General features: G+C 49.0%; 2 protein-coding genes across 8 annotated transcripts in view; one reads left to right on the top strand and one right to left on the bottom strand.

Moving 5' to 3' along the window:
* Nucleotides 1-4,012: 4,012 nt before the first annotated feature.
* On the bottom strand, nucleotides 4,013-15,718 carry LOC310737982 (uncharacterized protein). Of its 5 annotated transcripts, none has more exons than XR_014536929.1 (3): nucleotides 15,452-15,718; nucleotides 5,392-7,011; nucleotides 4,013-4,027 (listed from the first exon to the last, which is right to left on the bottom strand). XR_014536929.1 is itself a non-coding variant. In XM_083562801.1 (3 exons), the coding sequence occupies exons 1-2, from the start codon at nucleotides 15,642-15,644 to the stop codon at nucleotides 6,875-6,877; spliced, it is 330 nt and encodes a 109-aa protein (XP_083418927.1). In that variant the 5' UTR covers nucleotides 15,645-15,698; the 3' UTR covers nucleotides 6,688-6,773; nucleotides 6,833-6,874. The 5 variants fall into 5 exon arrangements, 4 of the variants coding, with proteins under 4 accessions (XP_083418927.1, XP_083418928.1, XP_083418929.1 ...); XM_083562801.1 differs by lacking the exon at nucleotides 4,013-4,027 and having other exon boundaries at nucleotides 6,688-6,773; nucleotides 6,833-7,011; nucleotides 15,452-15,698; XM_083562802.1 differs by lacking the exon at nucleotides 4,013-4,027 and having other exon boundaries at nucleotides 6,688-6,756; nucleotides 6,841-7,011; nucleotides 15,452-15,698.
* Nucleotides 15,719-17,426: 1,708 nt separating this feature from the next.
* ubr7 (ubiquitin protein ligase E3 component n-recognin 7) overlaps nucleotides 17,427-21,155 on the top strand; it is a 15,993-nt gene continuing 12,264 nt past the window's right edge. The window contains exon 1 of one of the 3 annotated variants that reach the window (XM_083562724.1): nucleotides 17,427-17,658. In XM_083562724.1, the coding sequence (XP_083418850.1) occupies nucleotides 17,503-17,658 (156 nt within the window). In that variant the 5' untranslated portion in view covers nucleotides 17,427-17,502. The remainder of the gene's footprint in view (nucleotides 17,659-21,155) is intronic. The other 2 variants (XM_083562725.1, XM_083562723.1) reach the window with 2 other exon arrangements.

The following is a 21,155-nucleotide window of genomic DNA, read 5'->3' as shown; positions in this document are numbered from 1 at the left end:
TCACCATATATATAAACCTTCTCCTTGTTCTTCCTCTTTTCCTCCTTCCTGGTGGATCCATCCTCAGCATTCTCCTACTGATATACCCCATGTCTCAATCTCACCTCCCTCACCTTGTCTTCAAAACATCCTAAATGCAATGTCCCTCTAATAAACTAATTTCTAATTCTGTTCATTGTCGTCACTCCCAATGAAAATCTCAGCATCTTCAGCTCTGCTACCTCCAGCTCCGCCTACTGTCTTTTACTCAATGCCACTGTCTCTAAACCATACAACATCTCAGGTCTCACCACAGTCCTATAAACTTTCCCTTTTACTCTCACAGATACCCTTCTTCTATTTCAATTCATTTTTATCTGTATTGCACTTTTAACAATAAACGTTGTCTCAAAGCAGCTTTACACAGATAACGTGATGATAAAAAAATAAATAAGATGTTCTTTATAAGTGTAAGTTTGTCCCTGATGAGCGAATGTGTGGCGAAGGAAGAAACCTTGAGAGGAACCAGATTCATGAGGGAACCATCCTTATCTGTGTTGCACCAAAAGTCCATTTATTACAGATATACGATGTTGCAGGGTACAGTGATGGTGATGAGACGCAAACTCATGAGTCAATGTAACAGACTGTTGACATTAACTACAGCCCAAATTCAATTCAATTCAATTCAATTCATTTTTATTTGTATAGCGCTTTTAACAATGAACATTGTCTCAAAGCAGCTTTACACAGATAATGCGGTGATTAAAAATGAATATGTTCTTTATGAGTAAGTTTGTCCCTGATGAGCAAGCCGGTGGCGACTGGCGACTGTGGCAAGGAAAAACTCCCCGAGATGGCATAAGGAAGAAACCTTGAGAGGAACCAGACTCAAGAGGGAACCCATCCTCATCTGGGTTACACCGAATGTCCATTTGTGGCGGGTATACAATGTTGCGGGGTGCAGTGATGATGATCAAAAGCGAAGTGTATTTCTGAGTCAGTGTAGGAGACTGTTGACATCAGTGTAGGAGACTGTTGACATCCAATCCAGGCAGGCCTGGATGAAGTGGGAAGATCCACGGGGGGGAGAGGGGCAGGAACAGTGGTCACTGGAGCCTCAGGAGCATGTTTAACTCGACCAGAGAGAGAGAGAGAGAGAGAGAGAGAGAGAGAGAGAGAGAGAGAGAGAGAGAGAGAGAGAAGAGGGTGACAGGAAGAGAAGGATATGGATTATTAAGTGTACCTATTGTTGCATGAGAGTTAAAGTCACTGTGCAGTTTGGACTCCGGCAAGACTCGCTATGGCAGCATAACTAAAAGGGAGAACCAGAAGGCAACACAGACATGAGGGATCTCTGGGATAAGAGACGGCCCACCACACCACCATCAACAAACCTGAGTGAACACGTGAATGTGAGGGGACGACAGCGTACAAATATCCCAGTTCACCAAACACTCTATATCAATGTTCCCTCCAGATCTGAGCCTTTACCTGAGAAAAAATCTACTGATTAAAGGCTTGACTGAATAAATATGTTTTCAACCTCGACTTGAACACTGAGACTGTGTCTGAGTCCCGAACACTGATAGGAAGGCTGTTCCATAACTGCGGGGCTTTATAAGAGAAAGATCTGCCCCCTGCTGTAATCTTCATTATTGGAGGAACCAACAGATAGCCTGCACCTTTTGATCTAAGTAGGCGTGGAGGATCATACTGGTACAGAAGTTCACTCAGATACGGTGGTGCGAGACCATTAAGTGCTTTATATGTCAGTAGTAAAATTTTATAATCAATGCGAGATTTGATTGGGAGCCAGTGTAGACTGATTAATACAGGGGTGATGTGGTCATATTTCCTAGATCTAGTGAGGACTCTTGCTGCTGCATTCTGAACTAACTGAAGCTTATTTATGCACCTACTCGCACACCCAGACAGTAAAGCGTTACAGTAGTCTAATCTAGAAGTAACAAAAGCATGAACTAGTTTTTCTGCATCCTGTAACGACATCATATTTCTAATTTTAGCAATATTTCTAAGGTGAAAGAAGGCGATCCTGGTAATATTATTCACGTGAGCCTCAAAGGAAAGACTCGAGTCAATAATCACACCAAGGTCTTTGACAGCCGTACACGCTGAAACAGAAACACCATCCAGAGATGTTAGGTAATCGGAAAGTTTGCTTCTAGCTGCATGTGGTCCTAGTAAAAGTACTTCCGTCTTATCTGAGTTTAGCAGAAGAAAGTTATCGAGCATCCACTGTCTAATGTCCTTTACACATTTTTTAACATTGTTAAGCTGATCTCTCTCATCTGGCTTTGCTGAAATATATAGCTGTGTATCATCAGCATAGCAATGGAATCTAATACCATGTTTATGAATAATTTCTCCAAGAGGCAGCATATATAAAGAGAAAAGCAGAGGGCCTAAGACAGATCCTTGAGGAACACCAAACTTTACCTCAGAGAGTGTGGAGAACTCACCATTAACATCAACATCAAATCCATCCTCAAAGCTCTTGTTATTACTCCGTAATTTCATGGAACCCCAAGGCGTTGATGAGAAACCGTCCTCAAGCTGCACAGAGTGGCCTCCAATCAAAGAGAACACTATCCAGAGGCAGGCCTGGACCAAGTGGGAAGATCCATGGAGGGAAAAGGGACAGGAACAGTGATCACTGGAACCTTTAGGAGCATATTCAACTCGCCCAAGGGAGAATTAGAGAGAGAGAGAGAGAGAGAGAGAGAGAGAGAGAGAGAGAGAGAGAGAGAGAGAGAGAGAGAGAGGTGACAGGAAGAGAAGGATATGGATTATTAAGTGTCCTTATTGTTGTATGAAAGTTAATGTCACAGTGCAGTTTGGACTCCAGCAAGACTCACTATAGCAGCTTGGCTAAAACCAGAAGGTAACACAGACATGAGGGATCTCTGGGATAAGAGACGAACCACCACACCACTGTCGACAAACCTGAGTGCACGTGTGAATGTGAGGGGTCAACAGCATACAAATATCCCAGTTCACCAAACACTCCATATTCATGATCCCTCCAGATCTGCTGCTTTACCTACTGAAAAATCGACTTATAAAAGACTTGACTGAATAAATACTTTTTCAGCCTCGACTTGAACACTGAGACTGTGTCTGAGTCACTGATTGGAAGGCTGTTCCATAACTGTGGGGTTTATAAGATAAACATCTGCCCCCTGCTGGAGTCTTCATTATCTGAGGTACCAACAAATAGCCTGCACCTTTTGATCTAAGTAGGCGTGGAGGATCATCCTGGTACAGAAGTTCACACAGATACTGCAGCGTGAGAGCGTTAAGTGCTTTATACGTCAGTAGTAGTATTTTATAATCAGTGTGAGATGTAATTGGGAGCAGTGTAAATGATTAAAACAGGGCTGATGTGCTCATATTTTTTTTAGATCTAGTGAGGACTCTTGCTGCTGCATTCTGAACTAACTGAAGCTTATTTCTGCACTTACTCCAACACCCAGACAGTAAAGCGTTACAGTAGTCTAATCTAGATGTTACAAAAGCATCAACTAGTTTTTCTGCATCCTGTAACAACATCATATTTCTAATTTTAGCAATATTTCTAAGTTGAAAGAAGGAGAACCCGAATTATTCACGTGAGCCTCAAAGGATAGACCTTATATCACAAATCACTCCTGCTGTCACTCTTCTCCACCCACTCCACCCTGCCTGCACTCTTTTCTTCACTTCTCTAACACACTCTCCATTACTCTGCACTGTTGACCCCAGGTACCTGAACTCCTCCACCTTCTCCACCTCTTCTCCCTGCAACCGCACCACTTCACTGCCCCCCCTCTCATTCACACACATGTATTCTGTCTTACTCCGACTTTCATTCCCCTTCTCTCCACCATGTACCTCCACCTCTCCAGGCTCTTCTCCACCTGCTCCCTACTCTCACCAAAAATCACAAGATCATCCACAAACATTGGAGACACACGGAGACTCCTGTCTGACCTCGTCCTTTAACCTGTCCATCACCACTGCAAACAGGAAAAGGCTCAGAGCCAATCTTTGATAATCGGTACAGAAAACCACCATCAAAACGTTTCCCAACCAGAAGCTGTGGGTGGATAAAACTATTCGCTATGCTCCGAGATCCCTCTCTGCTGCCTACAACACGGGGCTCGCCACCGGGGACATGGACTAGTACAAGGCTGCATCTTACAGTGTGCGTAGAGCAGTAAAAGAAGCACTCCTGGAGGAAACTAGAGTCACAGTTCCAACATGGTGGCTGTGGCAGGGACTAAGAAACATCACGGACTATAAAACACCATCTTCCAGAATGGGGAATGCGGACGCTTCTCTAGCAGACAAGCTTCTTTTACATCCTTTAAACATCTTTTACGCTCGCTTCGAGGCTGCAGCTAACCACACTTGCGGTGCAGGCGGCACAAACAGCATGCACGCAGAGAAAGCCGGAGAGGTAAACACGTTCACAATCTCGGAGCATGAGGGCATTAAGGAGAGTAAATTCCATGAAGGCAGCAGGACCAGATGGCATCACAGGTCGGGTTCTGAAAGCCTGCGCTGACCAGCTAGCACCGGTGTTCACCGAGATATTCAACCTGTCACTGGAACATGCTTCCCCTCATGCTTCAAACAGTCCACCATTGTTCCTGTCCCGAAGAAACCCCAGCCTGCCCGCCTTAACGACTACCGCCCTGTAGCTCTGACCTCAGTAATAATGAAGTGCTTTAAAAGACTGGTCAAAGACTTCATCACTACGACACTACTAGACACACTGGACCCTCTACAGTTCGCGTACCACCAGAACTGCTCTACTGAGGACGCCATTACGCTCATCTTCCTCAAACAACAATAGGCCACCTGGACTACAGAATAAGGAAATTATGCAAAAATAAGGTTTAAAAAAATTCCCTCTACGCTCACCTCTAAGTTGGAGGTCCTGGGACTTTGCCTGCTGCTGTGTCAATGGATCTTCAACTTCCTGACAGACAGACCACAAGCCGAATGGGTGGGCAAGCACACCTCATCCACCCACACCCTCAGCACTTGAGCCCCCCAGGGATGTGTTCTGAGCCCCCTGCTGTACTCACTGTACACACATGACTGTGTGGCCACTTCCAACTTCACCACCATCATCAAGTTTTCTGACGACACTGTTGTGGTGGGCCTGATCTACAACAACTACGAGACAGCCTACCTACAGGAGATTAAAAACCTGGAGAGATGGTGCCAAAAGTACAATCTTCTCCTGAATGTCAGCAAGACTAAGGAGTTGATAGTGGACTTCAGTACGAAGCGGTCGGTCATACCGACCATGAAATATCAACGGGATGCCAGTGGAGAGACCTGTCACATCAACACACTGGTGAAAAGTACTTCTCTGACACACCAGACCTCATATAACACCACAACTCCTCTCTCCACCCTGTCGTACGCTTTCTCTAAATCCACAAACACACAATGCAACTCCTTCTGACCTTCTCTATACTTCTCCATCAACATTCTCAAAGCAAATAAGGCATCTGTGGTGCTCGTCCTCGACATGAAACCATACTGCTGCTCACAGATGGTCACCTCTTCTCTCAGCCTGGCTTCCACTACTCTTTCCCATAACTTCATGGTGTGACTGATCAACTTTATTCCCCTGTAGTTACTGCAGGTCTGCACATCTCCCTTATTCTTAAAGATCGGTACCAGCACACTCCTTCTCCATTCCTCAGGCATCTTCTCATCTTCCAAAATCCTGTTAATCAACCTGGTAAAAAAAACATCACGCTTCTACCGGTATGTCATCTGGTCCAACCGACTTTCCACTCTTCATCCTCTTTATCACTGCTCTCACTTCCTCCTTACTAATCCTATCCACTTCCTGCTTCACATCTCCACACCATCCAACCTTCTCTCTCTCTCTCTCTCTCTCTCTCTCTCTCTCTCTTTCTCTCTCTCATTTTGCTCGTTCATCAGCTGCTCAAAATACTCCCTCCATCTTCTCAACACACTCTCCTCACTAATCAACCTAATTTTTTTCATTTTCCAATCAGGACTGTGGAATTATTATTATTAAGTATTGCTATAATAATCATAAGATCACATCATCATCATCATTAAAACATGGATAAAGTTCTTGGTTATGTTTGTGCCAATCAGCAGCAGTAGAGAGAAAGAGAGATGGAGAGATGAAGGAGAAGAGAAATTAGGATAAAGAGAGTGAGAGAATAAAACACTTGTGTTGATTTATTTCGGGTAAGTGACATGTCGAGTGTGTCGTCAGTTCTGTGTGACTCCTGCAGGGATTTTATGATGGAACCCGAATGAACTGATGTTTATGTCCAGTGACTGAACTGTTGCCTTCCCTGATTTTTAATCCAAAATATATTCATTTAAAAAAAGAAAGTAAGAAATGTTTTGGGTAAAAAAAAATTATCTTCACATTTCTTCTTATTTAAATCACTTTATTAAAAATATATATTTTAATCCACCTTAAAATATTTACAGAAAAAAAATGGTTCCAATAATGTTTGTTTATTTATTTATTTCACTTTTTGCTCACTCTGAGTATTCATGAGTTATTAAATCATGAGGAGATCCTCCTGGGTTTATTAGGAGAAGATGAGGGGGATCCTCCTGGGTTTATTTAGAGGAGATGAGATCCTCCTGGGTTTATTACGAGATGATGAGGGGGATCCTCCTGGGTTTATTTAGAGGAGATCCTCCTGGGTTTATTTAGAGGAGATCCTCCTGGGTTTATTTAGAGGAGATCCTCCTGGGTTTATTTAGAGGAGATCCTCTTGGGTTTATTAGGAGAAGTTGAGGGGGATCCTCCTGGGTTTATTTATAGGAGATCCTCCTGGGTTTGGTGAAGAGTGTTCAGACAGAGTGGTGGTGGTGTTCAGGATGGTGTGATGCTCTTCGGACGCTTGGCTGGAGGTTCAGACTTTAGTTTATCTGCACAGGTTTCTGTAGGAGCATCTTCACCATTCTCATCATCGCCATCCACATCCTCGTCTTCGTCTTCTACCTCTTCATCTGAGGAGGAAAAAAGAGAGAAAGAGTTCTAACATCTCACACATATTATTATGTTTTCGCTTCACTCCTTTCATCTTTTACTTCTTTAACCTCTTAGTCTTCAGCGCCGTGTCAGCGTGTCCGATATCCCAGTGTTCTCAGGTGTTGATGTTTAGCAGTAGATTAAATAAATAGGGAGAAGAGGAACCATGACTCACTATACATCATTCTAAAGCTCTAAGTCTTAAGCAGCGATTTCAGATCTCTGTTTTTCAATGGAAAACGTATAACGAATGTATTTGCTGAATTTCTGTGAGCAGTACACAACAACAACACGCATAAAAAACCCCACTACTTACATTAATATTGTAATAACGAGTCACAAACACATCCACTGCTGCTGAACCCGGTTTATTAGGAAAGATGAGGTTATCAATATCAATATCCAAACATGTAGAACAAAAGTCTTTAATGGTCAGCAGGTCATTAATATGCAGACTGTATGAATAGAGTCTAAATGAACACCTGAGTTTAGCAGGTGTCTCTTAAACAGTGTGAGGAGAAAAGGATCAGACACAGTCTCAGATAAATGTTTGTAGGAATCTTATTTTTTATGAAAATCTTCATTGAGACATGTGGCGTTTAACCCAGTACTGTTCTGGATTGCTCCAGGACTGATTTCATGTGTTTATATATGAGAATTTCTTTTTACGGTATTTCATCATCTATAACTTTCTGTAACTTATGATCTTTTTAAACAATATCCACTGTGAATAATAAACAGTAAAGATCACAGTGTCTTCTTTTGGAAGATGTTTAAATTGTGGATGCAGCACACCTTTACCAGGAAATGTTAATATTTAAAGTTAAGTAGGGCATTTCAGCTGAAAGTCATAAACGCTGTGGTGAACGCTAACAGGTTCAATCAGATGAAGTATGCGGATGATGGAGTGAGAGGGGAAATTCATTAGAATGATATTTTAGGAAATGTTGTGACCGCGCTCTTTGATATGCAAATGAGTTGCCAGGACTTGTGTGTCCTTGCGTGCCTGTGTGTGTCCCCGTGCGTGCCCGCATGTGTGTGTGTGTCCATGCATGCCTCCGTGTGTGTGTGCCTGTGCCTTTGTGTGTGTGTGTGTCTGTGCATGCCTGTGTGTGCCTGTGTGTGTCCGTGCGTGCCTGTGTGTGTCCGTGCGTGCCTGTGTGTGTGTGTCCGTGCGTGCCTGTGTGTGGGAATATGTGTGTGTCCGTGCGTGCCTGTGTGTGTCCGTGCGTGCCTGTGTGTGGGAATGTGTGTGTGTTCGTGCGTGCCTGTGTGTGTCTGTGCGTGCCTGTGTGTGGGAATATGTGTGTGTCCGTGCGTGCCTGTGTGTGGGAATATGTGTGTGTCCGTGCGTGCCTGTGTGTGGGAATGTGTGTGTGTCCGTGCGTGCCTGTGTGTGGGAATGTGTGTGTGTTCGTGCGTGCCTGTGTGTGTCTGTGCGTGCCTGTGTGTGGGAATATGTGTGTGTCCGTGCGTGCCTGTGTGTGGGAATATGTGTGTGTCCGTGCGTGCCTGTGTGTGGGAATGTGTGTGTGTCCGTGCGTGCCTGTGTGTGTTCGTGCGTGCCTGTGTGTGGGAATATGTGTGTGTCCGTGCGTGCCTGTGTGTGGGAATATGTGTGTGTCCGTGCGTGCCTGTGTGTGGGAATATGTGTGTGTCCGTGCGTGCCTGTGTGTGGGAATATGTGTGTGTCCGTGCGTGCCTGTGTGTGGGAATATGTGTGTGTCCGTGCGTGCCTGTGTGTGTCCGTGCGTGCCTGTGTGTGGGAATGTGTGTGTGTTCGTGCGTGCCTGTGTGTGTCTGTGCGTGCCTGTGTGTGGGAATATGTGTGTGTCCGTGCGTGCCTGTGTGTGGGAATATGTGTGTGTCCGTGCGTGCCTGTGTGTGTCCGTGCGTGCCTGTGTGTGGGAATGTGTGTGTGTCCGTGCGTGCCTGTGTGTGTTCGTGCGTGCCTGTGTGTGGGAATATGTGTGTGTGTCCGTGCGTGCCTGTGTGTGTCCGTGTGTGCCTGTGTGTGTCTGTGCATGCCTGTGTGTGTCAATGTGTGTGTGTCCGTGCGTGCCTGTGTGTGTCCGTGCGTGCCTGTGTGTGGGAATATGTGTGTGTCCGTGCGTGCCTGTGTGTGTCCGTGCGTGCCTGTGTGTGGGAATATGTGTGTGTCCGTGCGTGCCTCTGTGCGTGTGTTTGTGCCTGTGTGTGTCCGTGCGTGCCTGTGTGTGGGAATATGTGTGTGTCCGTGCGTGCCTCTGTGCGTGTGTTTGTGCCTGTGTGTGTCCGTGCGTGCCTGTGTGTGTCCGTGCGTGCCTGTGTGTGGGAATATGTGTGTGTCCGTGCGTGCCTCTGTGCGTGTGATGTGCCTGTGTGTCCGTCCGTGCATGCCTGTGTGTGGGAATATGTGTGTGTCCGTGCGTGCCTGTGTGTGGGAATATGTGTGTGTCCGTGCGTGCCTCTGTGCGTGTGTTTGTGCCTGTGTGTGTCCGTGCATGCCTGTGTGTGGGAATATGTGTGTGTCCGTGCGTGCCTCTGTGCGTGTGTTTGTGCCTGTGTGTTTCCGTGCATGCCTGTGTGTGGGAATATGTGTGTGTCCGTGCGTGCCTCTGTGCCTTTGTGTGCCTGTGTGCACCTGCGTCTGTGCGTGCCTTTATGTACCTGTCTGTGTGTGTGTGTGTGTGTGCGTGCGCCTGTCTCCGTGTGTGTGTGTGTGTATGTGTGTGCGCCTGTCTCCGTGTGTGTGTGCGCCTGTCTCCGTGTGTGTGCGCGCCTGTCTCCGTGTGTGTGTGTGTGCGCCTGTCTCCGTGTGTGTGTGTGTGCGCCTGTCTCCGTGTGTGTGTGTGTGTGTGTGGCGCCTGTCTCCGTGTGTGTGTGTGTGCGTGCGCGCGCGCCTGTCTCCGTGTGTGTGTGTGTGTGCGCGCGCCTGTCTCCGTGTGTGTGTGTGTGTGCGCGCGCCTGTCTCCGTGTGTGTGCGCCTGTCTCCGTGTGTGTGTGTGCGCACCTGTCTCCGTGTGTGTGTGTGTGTGTGTGCGCCTGTCTCCGTGTGTGTGTGCATGTGTGCGCCTGTCTCCGTGTGTGTGTGCGCCTGTCTCCGTGTGTGTGTGTGTGTGTGCGCCTGTCTCCGTGTGTGTGTGTGTGCGTGCCTGTCTCCGTGTGTGTGTGTGTGTGTGTGTGCGTGCGCCTGTCTCCGTGTGCGTGTGTGTGTGCGCGCGCGCGCGCCTGTCTCCGTGTGTGTGTGTGCGCGCGCCTATCTCCGTGTGTGTGCGCCTGTCTCAGTGTGTGTGCGCCTGTCTCAGTGTGTGTGCGCCTGTCTCCGTGTGTGTGTGTGTGCGCCTGTCTCCGTGTGTGTGTGTGTGTGCGCCTGTCTCCGTGTGTGTGTGTGTGTGCGCCTGTCTCCGTGTGTGTGTGTGTGTGTGTGTGTGCGTGCGCCTGTCTCCGTGTGTGTGTGTGTGTGTGCACGCCTGTCTCCGTGTGTGTGCGCCTGTCTCCGTGTGTGTGTGTGTGTGTGTGCACGCCTGTCTCCGTGTGTGTGCGCCTGTCTCCGTGTGTGTGCGCCTGTCTCCGTGTGTGTGCGCCTGTCTCCGTGTGTGTGTGTGTGTGTGTGTGCGCCTGTCTCCGTGTGTGTGTGTGTGCGCCTGTCTCCGTGTGTGTGTGTGTGTGTGCGCCTGTCTCCGTGTGTGTGTGTGTGTGTGCGTGCGCCTGTCTCCGTGTGTGTGTGTGTGTGTGCGCCTGTCTCCGTGTGTGTGTGTGCGCCTGTCTCCGTGTGTGTGTGTGTGTGTGTGTGTGTGCGCCTGTCTCCGTGTGTGTGTGTGTGTGCGCGCCTGTCTCCGTGTGTGTGTGTGTGCGCGCCTGTCTCCGTGTGTGTGTGTGTGCGCCTGTCTCCGTGTGTGTGTGTGTGCGCCTGTCTCCGTGTGTGTGTGTGTGTGTGCGCCTGTCTCCGTGTGTGTGTGTGTGTGTGCCTGTCTCCGTGTGTGTGTGTGTGTGCGCCTGTCTCCGTGTGTGTGTGTGTGTGTGCGCCTGTCTCCGTGTGTGTGTGTGTGCGCCTGTCTCCGTGTGTGTGTGTGCGCCTGTCTCCGTGTGTGTGTGTGCGCCTGTCTCCGTGTGTGTGTGCGCCTGTCTCCGTGTGTGTGTGTGTGTGTGTGTGTGTGCGTGCGCCTGTCTCCGTGTGTGTGTGTGTGCGCGTGCGCCTGTCTCCGTGTGTGTGCGCGCCTGTCTCCGTGTGTGTGTGTGTGTGTGTGTGTGTGTGTGTGTGTGCGCGCCTGTCTCCGTGTGTGTGCGCGCCTGTCTCCGTGTGTGTGTGTGTGCGCCTGTCTCCGTGTGTGTGTGTGCGCCTGTCTCCGTGTGTGTGTGTGTGTGCGCGCGCCTGTCTCCGTGTGTGTGCGCCTGTCTCCGTGTGTGTGTGTGCGCACCTGTCTCCGTGTGTGTGTGTGTGTGTGTGCGCCTGTCTCCGTGTGTGTGTGCATGTGTGCGCCTGTCTCCGTGTGTGTGTGCGCCTGTCTCCGTGTGTGTGTGTGTGTGTGTGTGCGCCTGTCTCCGTGTGTGTGTGTGTGCGTGCCTGTCTCCGTGTGTGTGTGTGTGTGTGTGTGCGTGCGCCTGTCTCCGTGTGCGTGTGTGTGTGTGCGCGCGCGCGCGCCTGTCTCCGTGTGTGTGTGTGCGCGCGCCTATCTCCGTGTGTGTGCGCCTGTCTCAGTGTGTGTGCGCCTGTCTCAGTGTGTGTGCGCCTGTCTCCGTGTGTGTGTGTGTGCGCCTGTCTCCGTGTGTGTGTGTGCGCCTGTCTCCGTGTGTGTGTGTGTGCGCCTGTCTCCGTGTGTGTGTGTGTGTGCGCCTGTCTCCGTGTGTGTGTGTGTGTGTGTGTGTGTGTGTGTGCGTGCGCCTGTCTCCGTGTGTGTGTGTGTGTGTGCACGCCTGTCTCCGTGTGTGTGCGCCTGTCTCCGTGTGTGTGTGTGTGTGTGTGCACGCCTGTCTCCGTGTGTGTGCGCCTGTCTCCGTGTGTGTGCGCCTGTCTCCGTGTGTGTGCGCCTGTCTCCGTGTGTGTGTGTGTGTGTGTGTGCGCCTGTCTCCGTGTGTGTGTGTGTGCGCCTGTCTCCGTGTGTGTGTGTGTGTGCGCCTGTCTCCGTGTGTGTGTGTGTGTGTGCGTGCGCCTGTCTCCGTGTGTGTGTGTGTGTGTGCGCCTGTCTCCGTGTGTGTGTGTGCGCCTGTCTCCGTGTGTGTGTGTGTGTGTGTGTGTGTGTGCGCCTGTCTCCGTGTGTGTGTGTGTGTGCGCGCCTGTCTCCGTGTGTGTGTGTGTGCGCGCCTGTCTCCGTGTGTGTGTGTGTGCGCCTGTCTCCGTGTGTGTGTGTGTGTGTGCGCCTGTCTCCGTGTGTGTGTGTGTGCGCCTGTCTCCGTGTGTGTGTGTGTGTGCACCTGTCTCCGTGTGTGTGTGTGTGTGTGCGCCTGTCTCCGTGTGTGTGTGTGTGCGCCTGTCTCCGTGTGTGTGTGTGCGCCTGTCTCCGTGTGTGTGTGTGCGCCTGTCTCCGTGTGTGTGTGCGCCTGTCTCCGTGTGTGTGTGTGTGTGTGTGTGTGTGCGTGCGCCTGTCTCCGTGTGTGTGTGTGTGTGCGCGTGCGCCTGTCTCCGTGTGTGTGTGTGTGTGTGCGCGCCTGTCTCCGTGTGTGTGTGTGTGTGTGTGTGTGTGTGTGTGCGCGCCTGTCTCCGTGTGTGTGCGCGCCTGTCTCCGTGTGTGTGTGTGTGCGCCTGTCTCCGTGTGTGTGTGTGCGCCTGTCTCCGTGTGTGTGTGTGTGTGTGTGCGCCTGTCTCCGTGTGTGTGTGTGCGCGCCTGTCTCCGTGTGTGTGTGCGCGCCTGTCTCCGTGTGTGTGTGCGCGCCTGTCTCCGTGTGTGTGTGCGCGCCTGTCTCCGTGTGTGTGCGCCTGTCTCCGTGTGTGTGCGCCTGTCTCCGTGTGTGTGCGCCTGTCTCCGTGTGTGTGCGCCTGTCTCCGTGTGTGTGCGCCTGTCTCCGTGTGTGTGCGCCTGTCTCCGTGTGTGTGTGTGTGTGCGCCTGTCTCCGTGTGTGTGTGCGCCTGTCTCCGTGTGTGTGTGTGTGTGCGCGCCTGTCTCCGTGTGTGTGTGTGCGTGCCTGTCTCCGTGTGTGTGTGCGCCTGTCTCCGTGTGTGTGTGTGCGCCTGTCTCCGTGTGTGTGTGTGTGTGTGTGCGTGTGCGCCTGTCTCCGTGTGTGTGTGTGTGCGCCTGTCTCCGTGTGTGCGCCTGTCCCCGTGTGTGTGCGCCTGTCCCCGTGTGTGTGCGCCTGTCCCCGTGTGTGCGGCTGTCCCCGTGTGTGTGCGCCTGTCTCCGTGTGTGTGCGCCTGTCTCCGTGTGTGTGTGTGAGTGTGCGCCTGTCTCCGTGTGTGTGCGTGCGCGCCTGTCTCCGTGTGTGTGCGTGCGCGCCTGTCTCCGTGTGTGTGCGTGCGCGCCTGTCTCCGTGTGTGTGCGTGCGCGCCTGTCTCCGTGTGTGTGTGTGTGCGCCTGTCTCCGTGTGTGTGTGTGTGTGTGTGCGCCTGTCTCCGTGTGTGTGTGTGTGCGCCTGTCTCCGTGTGTGTGTGTGTGTGCGCCTGTCTCCGTGTGTGTGTGTGTGTGCGCCTGTCTCCGTGTGTGTGTGTGCGCCTGTCTCCGTGTGTGTGTGTGTGCGCCTGTCTCCGTGTGCGTGTGCGCGCCTGTCTCCGTGTGCGTGTGTGTGCGCGCCTGTCTCCGTGTGCGCCTGTCTCCGTGTGTGTGTGTGCGCCTGTCTCCGTGTGTGTGTGTGTGCGCCTGTCTCCGTGTGTGTGCGCCTGTCTCCGTGTGTGTGCGCCTGTCTCCGTGTGTGTGCGCCTGTCTCCGTGTGTGCGCGCCTGTCTCCGTGTGTGTGTGTGCGCGCCTGTCTCCGTGTGTGTGTGCGCCTGTCTCCGTGTGTGTGTGTGCCTGTCTCCGTGTGTGTGTGCGCGCCTGTCTCCGTGTGTGTGTGCCTGTCTCCGTGTGTGTGTGTGTGTGCGCGCCTGTCTCCGTGTGTGTGTGCGTGTGTGCGCCTGTCTCCGTGTGTGTGTGCGTGTGCGCCTGTCTCCGTGTGTGTGCGCCTGTCTCCGTGTGTGTGTGTGCGCCTGTCTCCGTGTGTGTGTGTGCGCCTGTCTCCGTGTGTGTGTGTGTGTGTGTGCGCCTGTCTCCGTGTGTGTGTGCGTGCGCCTGTCTCCGTGTGTGTGTGCGTGTGTGTGTGCGCCTGTCTCCGTGTGTGTGTGCGTGTGTGTGTGCGCCTGTCTCCGTGTGTGTGTGCGCCTGTCTCCGTGTGTGTGTGCCTGTCTCCGTGTGTGTGTGTGTGTGTGTGCGCGCCTGTCTCCGTGTGTGTGTGCGTGTGTGTGTGCGCCTGTCTCCGTGTGTGTGTGCGTGTGCGCCTGTCTCCGTGTGTGTGCGCCTGTCTCCGTGTGTGTGTGTGCGCCTGTCTCCGTGTGTGTGTGTGCGCCTGTCTCCGTGTGTGTGTGTGCGCCTGTCTCCGTGTGTGTGTGTGTGTGTGCGCCTGTCTCCGTGTGTGTGTGCGTGCGCCTGTCTCCGTGTGTGTGTGCGTGCGCCTGTCTCCGTGTGTGTGTGCGTGTGTGTGTGCGCCTGTCTCCGTGTGTGTGTGCGCCTGTCTCCGTGTGTGTGTGTGCGCCTGTCTCCGTGTGTGTGTGTGTGCGCGCCTGTCTCCGTGTGTGTGTGTGTGTGCGCGCGCCTGTCTCCGTGTGTGTGTGTGTGCGCGCGCCTGTCTCCGTGTGTGTGTGTGCGCGCGCCTGTCTCCGTGTGTGTGTGCGCCTGTCTCCGTGTGTGTGTGTGCGCCTGTCTCCGTGTGTGTGTGTGTGCGCCTGTCTCCGTGTGTGTGTGTGTGCGCCTGTCTCCGTGTGTGTGTGTGTGCGCCTGTCTCCGTGTGTGTGTGTGTGTGCGCCTGTCTCCGTGTGTGTGTGTGTGCGCCTGTCTCCGTGTGTGTGTGTGCGCCTGTCTCCGTGTGTGTGTGTGTGCGCCTGTCTCCGTGTGTGTGTGTGTGTGCGCCTGTCTCCGTGTGTGTGTGTGTGTGTGCGCCTGTCTCCGTGTGTGTGTGTGTGCGCCTGTCTCCGTGTGTGTGTGTGTGCGCCTGTCTCCGTGTGTGTGTGTGTGCGCCTGTCTCCGTGTGTGTGTGTGTGCGCCTGTCTCCGTGTGTGTGTGTGTGTGTGCGCCTGTCTCCGTGTGTGTGTGTGTGTGTGTGTGTGTGCCTGTGCGTTTATAACGTGAGAAAATTAGCTGCTGAATCGGAAGTGAGAAATCAGCGCTGTTGTGTACCGCGTTTTACAATCCAGTTTTAATAAATGAATAATAATATTTATAAATATCTGATACACACACACACACACACACACACACACACACACATTTACACTCCTGTAAGTACAGAATCATATACTGTATTCCTGTTTCTCACCGCGCATGCGCACGCGCTCCCCGCTCCCCGCGCTCTTCTCCTCCTCCACGAGCTCCGTCAGCACCACAGAAATCTCCGCGCTCAGCTTCTTCACTCCCCCGATGATGGATCTCAGGTTGTTCTCCGCCTCCACCTTAAACATGTTCGTTCTCCCGTCCTTACACTTCAACTCTCCTGCCAATGCGCACGCCATGTTGATTGACCAGATGATGACCTCTGACCTCTGGCGGAAGTGAAACTCGAGGCGCCGTAGCTGTCAAAGGCGCCGCCATGTTGGAAAGGGATCAGATTAAAAACACAAATATATATAAAAAATATATACATAAAACTGTTTTATCACAAGATTCTTTACTTAATCAACCCAGTTTCTGTGTAAAGACTCGAATGTGACTCTCAGCACACTGATCTATTAATAGAAGGATATTTATGACTCAAACACTGATTGATTTCTATTACAATCATCATGAACACAAAACTCGAGTCTGGAGGTTCTTCATCATTGATTCCTCTCTAAATGTTCTGCTTGATGTTGAACTGATGCTGAACTGTATGTTGGTGATCAGTAGATGCACCGAGCGCCGATCAGAACACGTGTAAAACAGAGCGTGCGCTCGATCCTGATTGGTGACTCGCTGCATGTTTCACGTTTTTATCCTCGTAAATAAAAAGGAACAACTGATTTCACTAAATGTAGTAAAACCCGAGAGATTTGAGTTACAGTAAAAATCTCCCCGAATGTAAACACTTTAGTGAAGAACAGATTCGAGTACAGGAACAAATTACATTTACTTTGTTACTGTTAAATACTGATTTTTATTTTATATTATTGCTTCTACTTATTAAAATAATGTACTGATTCTTTCTTACTTCTTTTGTAATCAGTATTTCCAACGCTAGTGAGTAATGATAATGTGCATCTCTACAGTAAGTGATTAATGTGTGAAGGCCTGGTCCTAAATCACATCTTACTTTAGATCATTATTTTATGAAAATGGATAGGAATTGCCACCATTATGTCATTAAAATAAAAAGTACAGAAACATTTTAAGATAATGGTGGTGGATTAGGAAACCTTTACAAATGAAAAAGAGAGGTGTTACCTAGGCTGTGAGAAAGAGTATAAAAGGCTGTGGAAGATAGAGGCCATCTATCCATCCATCCATCCATTCATCCATCCATCCATCCATCCGTCTATTCATTCATCCATCCATCCATCCATCCATCCATCTATTCATCCATCCATTTATCCATCCATCCATCCATCCATCCATCCATCCATCCATCCATCCATCCATCCATCAATCTTTAAGCCAGAAAAACATTTTAAATTTAGTTCAGTTTAATTATCCTCTCTAAGCCTATAGTTTAGATTATAAACACACATAGACCTCTCTTCTTAATATTTTTCTTCATCATCATATTTAGCTTTTTCTTATGCACTCTCATTTCCAACTTCTCCTTCTTCACCCTCATCTCCAAGTTCTTATTTTCTTCTTCTTCTTCTTCCTCTTCTTCCCTCTGTCTATATCTGCTCAAGTTCTCCCATTAAATTGCGACCTTTCCAATATGGCGGACAGGTGAACGTGTCTGTAACCCTGTGTTTCCTGTTGCTGAAGTAAATAAAGTGAGAGATATAACAGAGTATATATTTGTTGTAGAAACACTAACAGGACATGATGATGTGTTTAAACCCACATGATTTTGATTCACTACTACAACATTATTATAATTATTAATGTGCAGCGAAATACCGACATCGATTTTCCCGCCAAACCAGCAGATGATTTGCATAAACCGGAAACGGAAGTTGAATTGTTCGCTGTAAAGTACTTTTTTTATATAAATAATAATAATAATTGTAATTAATATTAACAGGTAATTGTTTTTTAAGGTATTCGTGTGGGTAAATATTAATTATGGGGTTTTATTGTATTTTTGTAAATTATTTCGCGTCTTTTTTTCCTCATCAGATGGTGAAGCGGAAGTGCAGCGGAAGTGATACTGTGTGTGTTTGCATGTGTGTGTATGTATGTATGTGTGTGTGTGTGTAGATGTGTGTGTATGTTAGCACTGGTAGCAGCATGGCGGCGGAGGGAGAGGAGGTAACCGTGTCTCTGGTGGATGTGCTGGAGGAGGATGAGGAGCTGGAGCAGGAAGCATCGGCTGTGCTCGCAGGCAGCGACTCGGAGAAGTGTTCATATCCAGAGGTGAGGAGATGCACAGTCACAGAGTTAGTCCAGGATGGAAAGAACATCAACAACACCATCATAATCACTACCAACATCACCAAGACCATCACCACCAACATAATCACCACCAACATCACAAACATCATCATCACCAAGATCACCACCTCCACCAACCTAATCACCACCAACATCACAAACATCATCATCATCAGCAAGATCACCACCTCCACCAACCTAATCACCACCAACATCACAAACATCATCATCATCAGCAAGATCACCACCTCCACCAACCTAATCACCACCAACATCACAAACATCATCATCACCAAGATCACCACCTCCACCAACCTAATCACCACCAACATCACAAACATCATCATCACCAAGATCACCACCTCCACTAACCTAATCACCACCAACATCACAAACATCATCACCACCACCATCACAAACATCATCATCACCAAGATCACCACCTCCACCAACATAATCACCACCAACATCACACATATCATCATAACCAAGATCACCACCTCCACCAACCTAATCACCACCAACATCACAAACATCATCATCACCAAGATCACCACCTCCACCAACCTAATCACCACCAACATCACAAACATCATCATCACCAAGATCACCACCTCCACCAACATAATCACCACCAACATCACAAATATCATCATCACCAAGATCACCACCTCCACCAACACAATCACTACCAACCTTACAAACATCATCATCACCAAGATCACCACCTCCACCAACCTAATCACCACCAACATCACAAATATCATCATCACCAAGATCACCACCTCCACTGACATAATCACCACCAACATCACAAACATCATCATCACCAAGATCACCACCTCCACCAACCTAATCACCACCAACATCACAAATATCATCATCACCAAGATCACCACCTCCACTGACATAATCACCACCAACATCACAAATATCATCATCACCAAGATCACCACCTCCACCAACATAATCACCACCAACATCACAAATATCATCATCACCAAGATCACCACCTCCACCAACATAATCACCACCAACATCACAAACATCATCATCACCAAGATCACCACCTCCACCAACATAATCACCACCAACATCACAAATATCATCATCACCAAGATCACCACCTCCACCAACATAATCACCACCAACATCACAAACATCATCATCACCAAGATCACCACCTCCACCAACATAATCACCACCAACATCACAAATATCATCATCACCAAGATCACCACCTCCACCAACATAATCACCACCAACATCACAAATATTATCATCACCAAGATCACCACCTCCACCAACCTAATCACCACCAACATCACAAACATCATCATCACCAAGATCACCACCTCCACTAACCTAATCACCACCAACATCACAAACATCATCATCACCAAGATCACCACCTCCACCAACCTAATCACCACCAACATCACAAATATCATCATCACCAAGATCACCACCTCCACCAACCTAATCACCACCAACATCACAAACATCATCACCACCACCATCACAAACATCATCATCACCAAGATCACCACCAACATCACAAACATCACCACCACCATCACAAACATCATCATCACCAAGATCACGACCTCCACCAACCTAATCACCACCACCATCACAAACATCATCATCACCAAGATCACCACCTCCACCAACCTAATCACCACCACCATCACAAACATCATCACCACCACCATCACAAACATCATCATCACCAAGATCACCACCTCCACCAACCTAATCACCACCACCATCACAAACATCATCACCACCAACATCACAAACATCATCATCACCAAGATCACCACCTCCACCAACCTAATCACCACCAACATCACAAACATCATCACCACCACCATCACAAACATCATCATCACCAAGATCACCACCTTCACCAACCTAATCACCACCAACATCACAATCATCACCACCACCATCACAAACATCATCATCACCAAGATCACCACCTCCACCAACCTAATCACCACCAACATCACAAACATCATCATCACCAAGATCACCACCTCCACCAACCTAATCACCACCACCATCACAAACATCATCATCACCAAGATCACCACCTCCACCAACCTAATCACCACCAACATCACAAACATCATCACCACCACCATCACAAACATCATCATCACCAAGATCACCACCAACATCACAAACATCATCACCACCACCATCACAAACATCATCACCAAGATCACCACCTCCACCAACATAATCACCCCCAACATCACAAATATCATCACCAAGATCACCACCTCCACCAACCTAATCACCACTACCATCACAAACATCATCATCACCAAGATCACCACCAACATCACAAACATCATCATCACCAAGATCACCACCTCCACCAACATAATCACCCCCAACATCACAAACATCATCATCACCAAGATCACCACCTCCACCAACATAATCACCATCAACCTCACAAACATCACCAAGATCACCACCTCCACTGACATAATCACCGCCAACATCACAAACATCACCAAGACCATCACCACCTCCACCAACATCACCAAGACCATCACCACCTCCACCAAAATAATCACCGCCAACATTATAAACATCATCACCACCACCAAGACCATCACCACTGCCACCAACATCACAAACATCACCACCTCCACCAACACAATCACTACCAACCTTACAAACATCATCATCACCAAGATCACCACCTCCACCAAAATAATCACCACCAACATCACTAACACCAACACCAACAAGACCATCACCACCTCCACCAACATATTATGAAATGTAATGATGAGGATGATGTAGGAGTATGTGAAGCATCAGGCTCTGAATGGATGATGAGGGGGATATTATGGGATGTGATGATGATGATGTTATGATGATGATGTGGGGGTATGTGAAGCATCAGGCTCTGAATGGATGATGAGGGGGATATTATGGGATGTGATGATGATGATGATGATGTGATGATGATGTTAGGGGTATGTGAAGCATCAGGCTCTGATTGGATGATGAGGGGGATATTATGGGATGTGATGATGATGATGTTATGATGATGATGTGGGGGTATGTGAAGCATCAGGCTCTGAATGGATGATGAGGGGGATATTATGGGATGTGATGATGATGATGATGATGTGATGATGATGTTAGGGGTATGTAAAGCATCAGGCTCTGAATGGATGATGAGGGGGATATTATGGGATGTGATGATGATGATGATGTTAGGGGTATGTGAAGTTTCAGGCTCTGATTGGATGATGAGGGGGATATTATGGGATGTGATGATGTTATGATGATGATGTGGGGGTATGTGAAGCGTCAGGCTCTGATTGGATGATGAGGGGGATATTATGGGATGTGATGATGATGATGTGATGATGATGATTTAGGGGTATGTGAAGTTTCAGGCTCTGATTGGATGATGAGGGGGATATTATGGGATATGATGATGATGA

This window comes from Silurus aristotelis, assembly GCF_946808225.1.
Source record: "Silurus aristotelis genome assembly, chromosome: 15".
Taxonomy (NCBI): domain Eukaryota; kingdom Metazoa; phylum Chordata; class Actinopteri; order Siluriformes; family Siluridae; genus Silurus; species Silurus aristotelis.
The sequence above is the reverse complement of the archived record's forward strand: the minus strand, read 5'-3'. Positions and strand labels throughout refer to the sequence as shown.

Excerpts from the sequence above, each read along its gene's own strand:
- LOC310737982 (XM_083562801.1), bottom strand. The coding sequence starts at position 15,644 with ATGGCGTGCGCATTGGCAGGAGAGTTGAAGTGTAAGGACGGGAGAACG. Across the intron at positions 7,012-15,451 it reads GGAGCGCGTGCGCATGCGCG|ATGAAGAGGTAGAAGACGAA; the intron begins GTGAGAAACAGG and ends TTTCCTCCTCAG.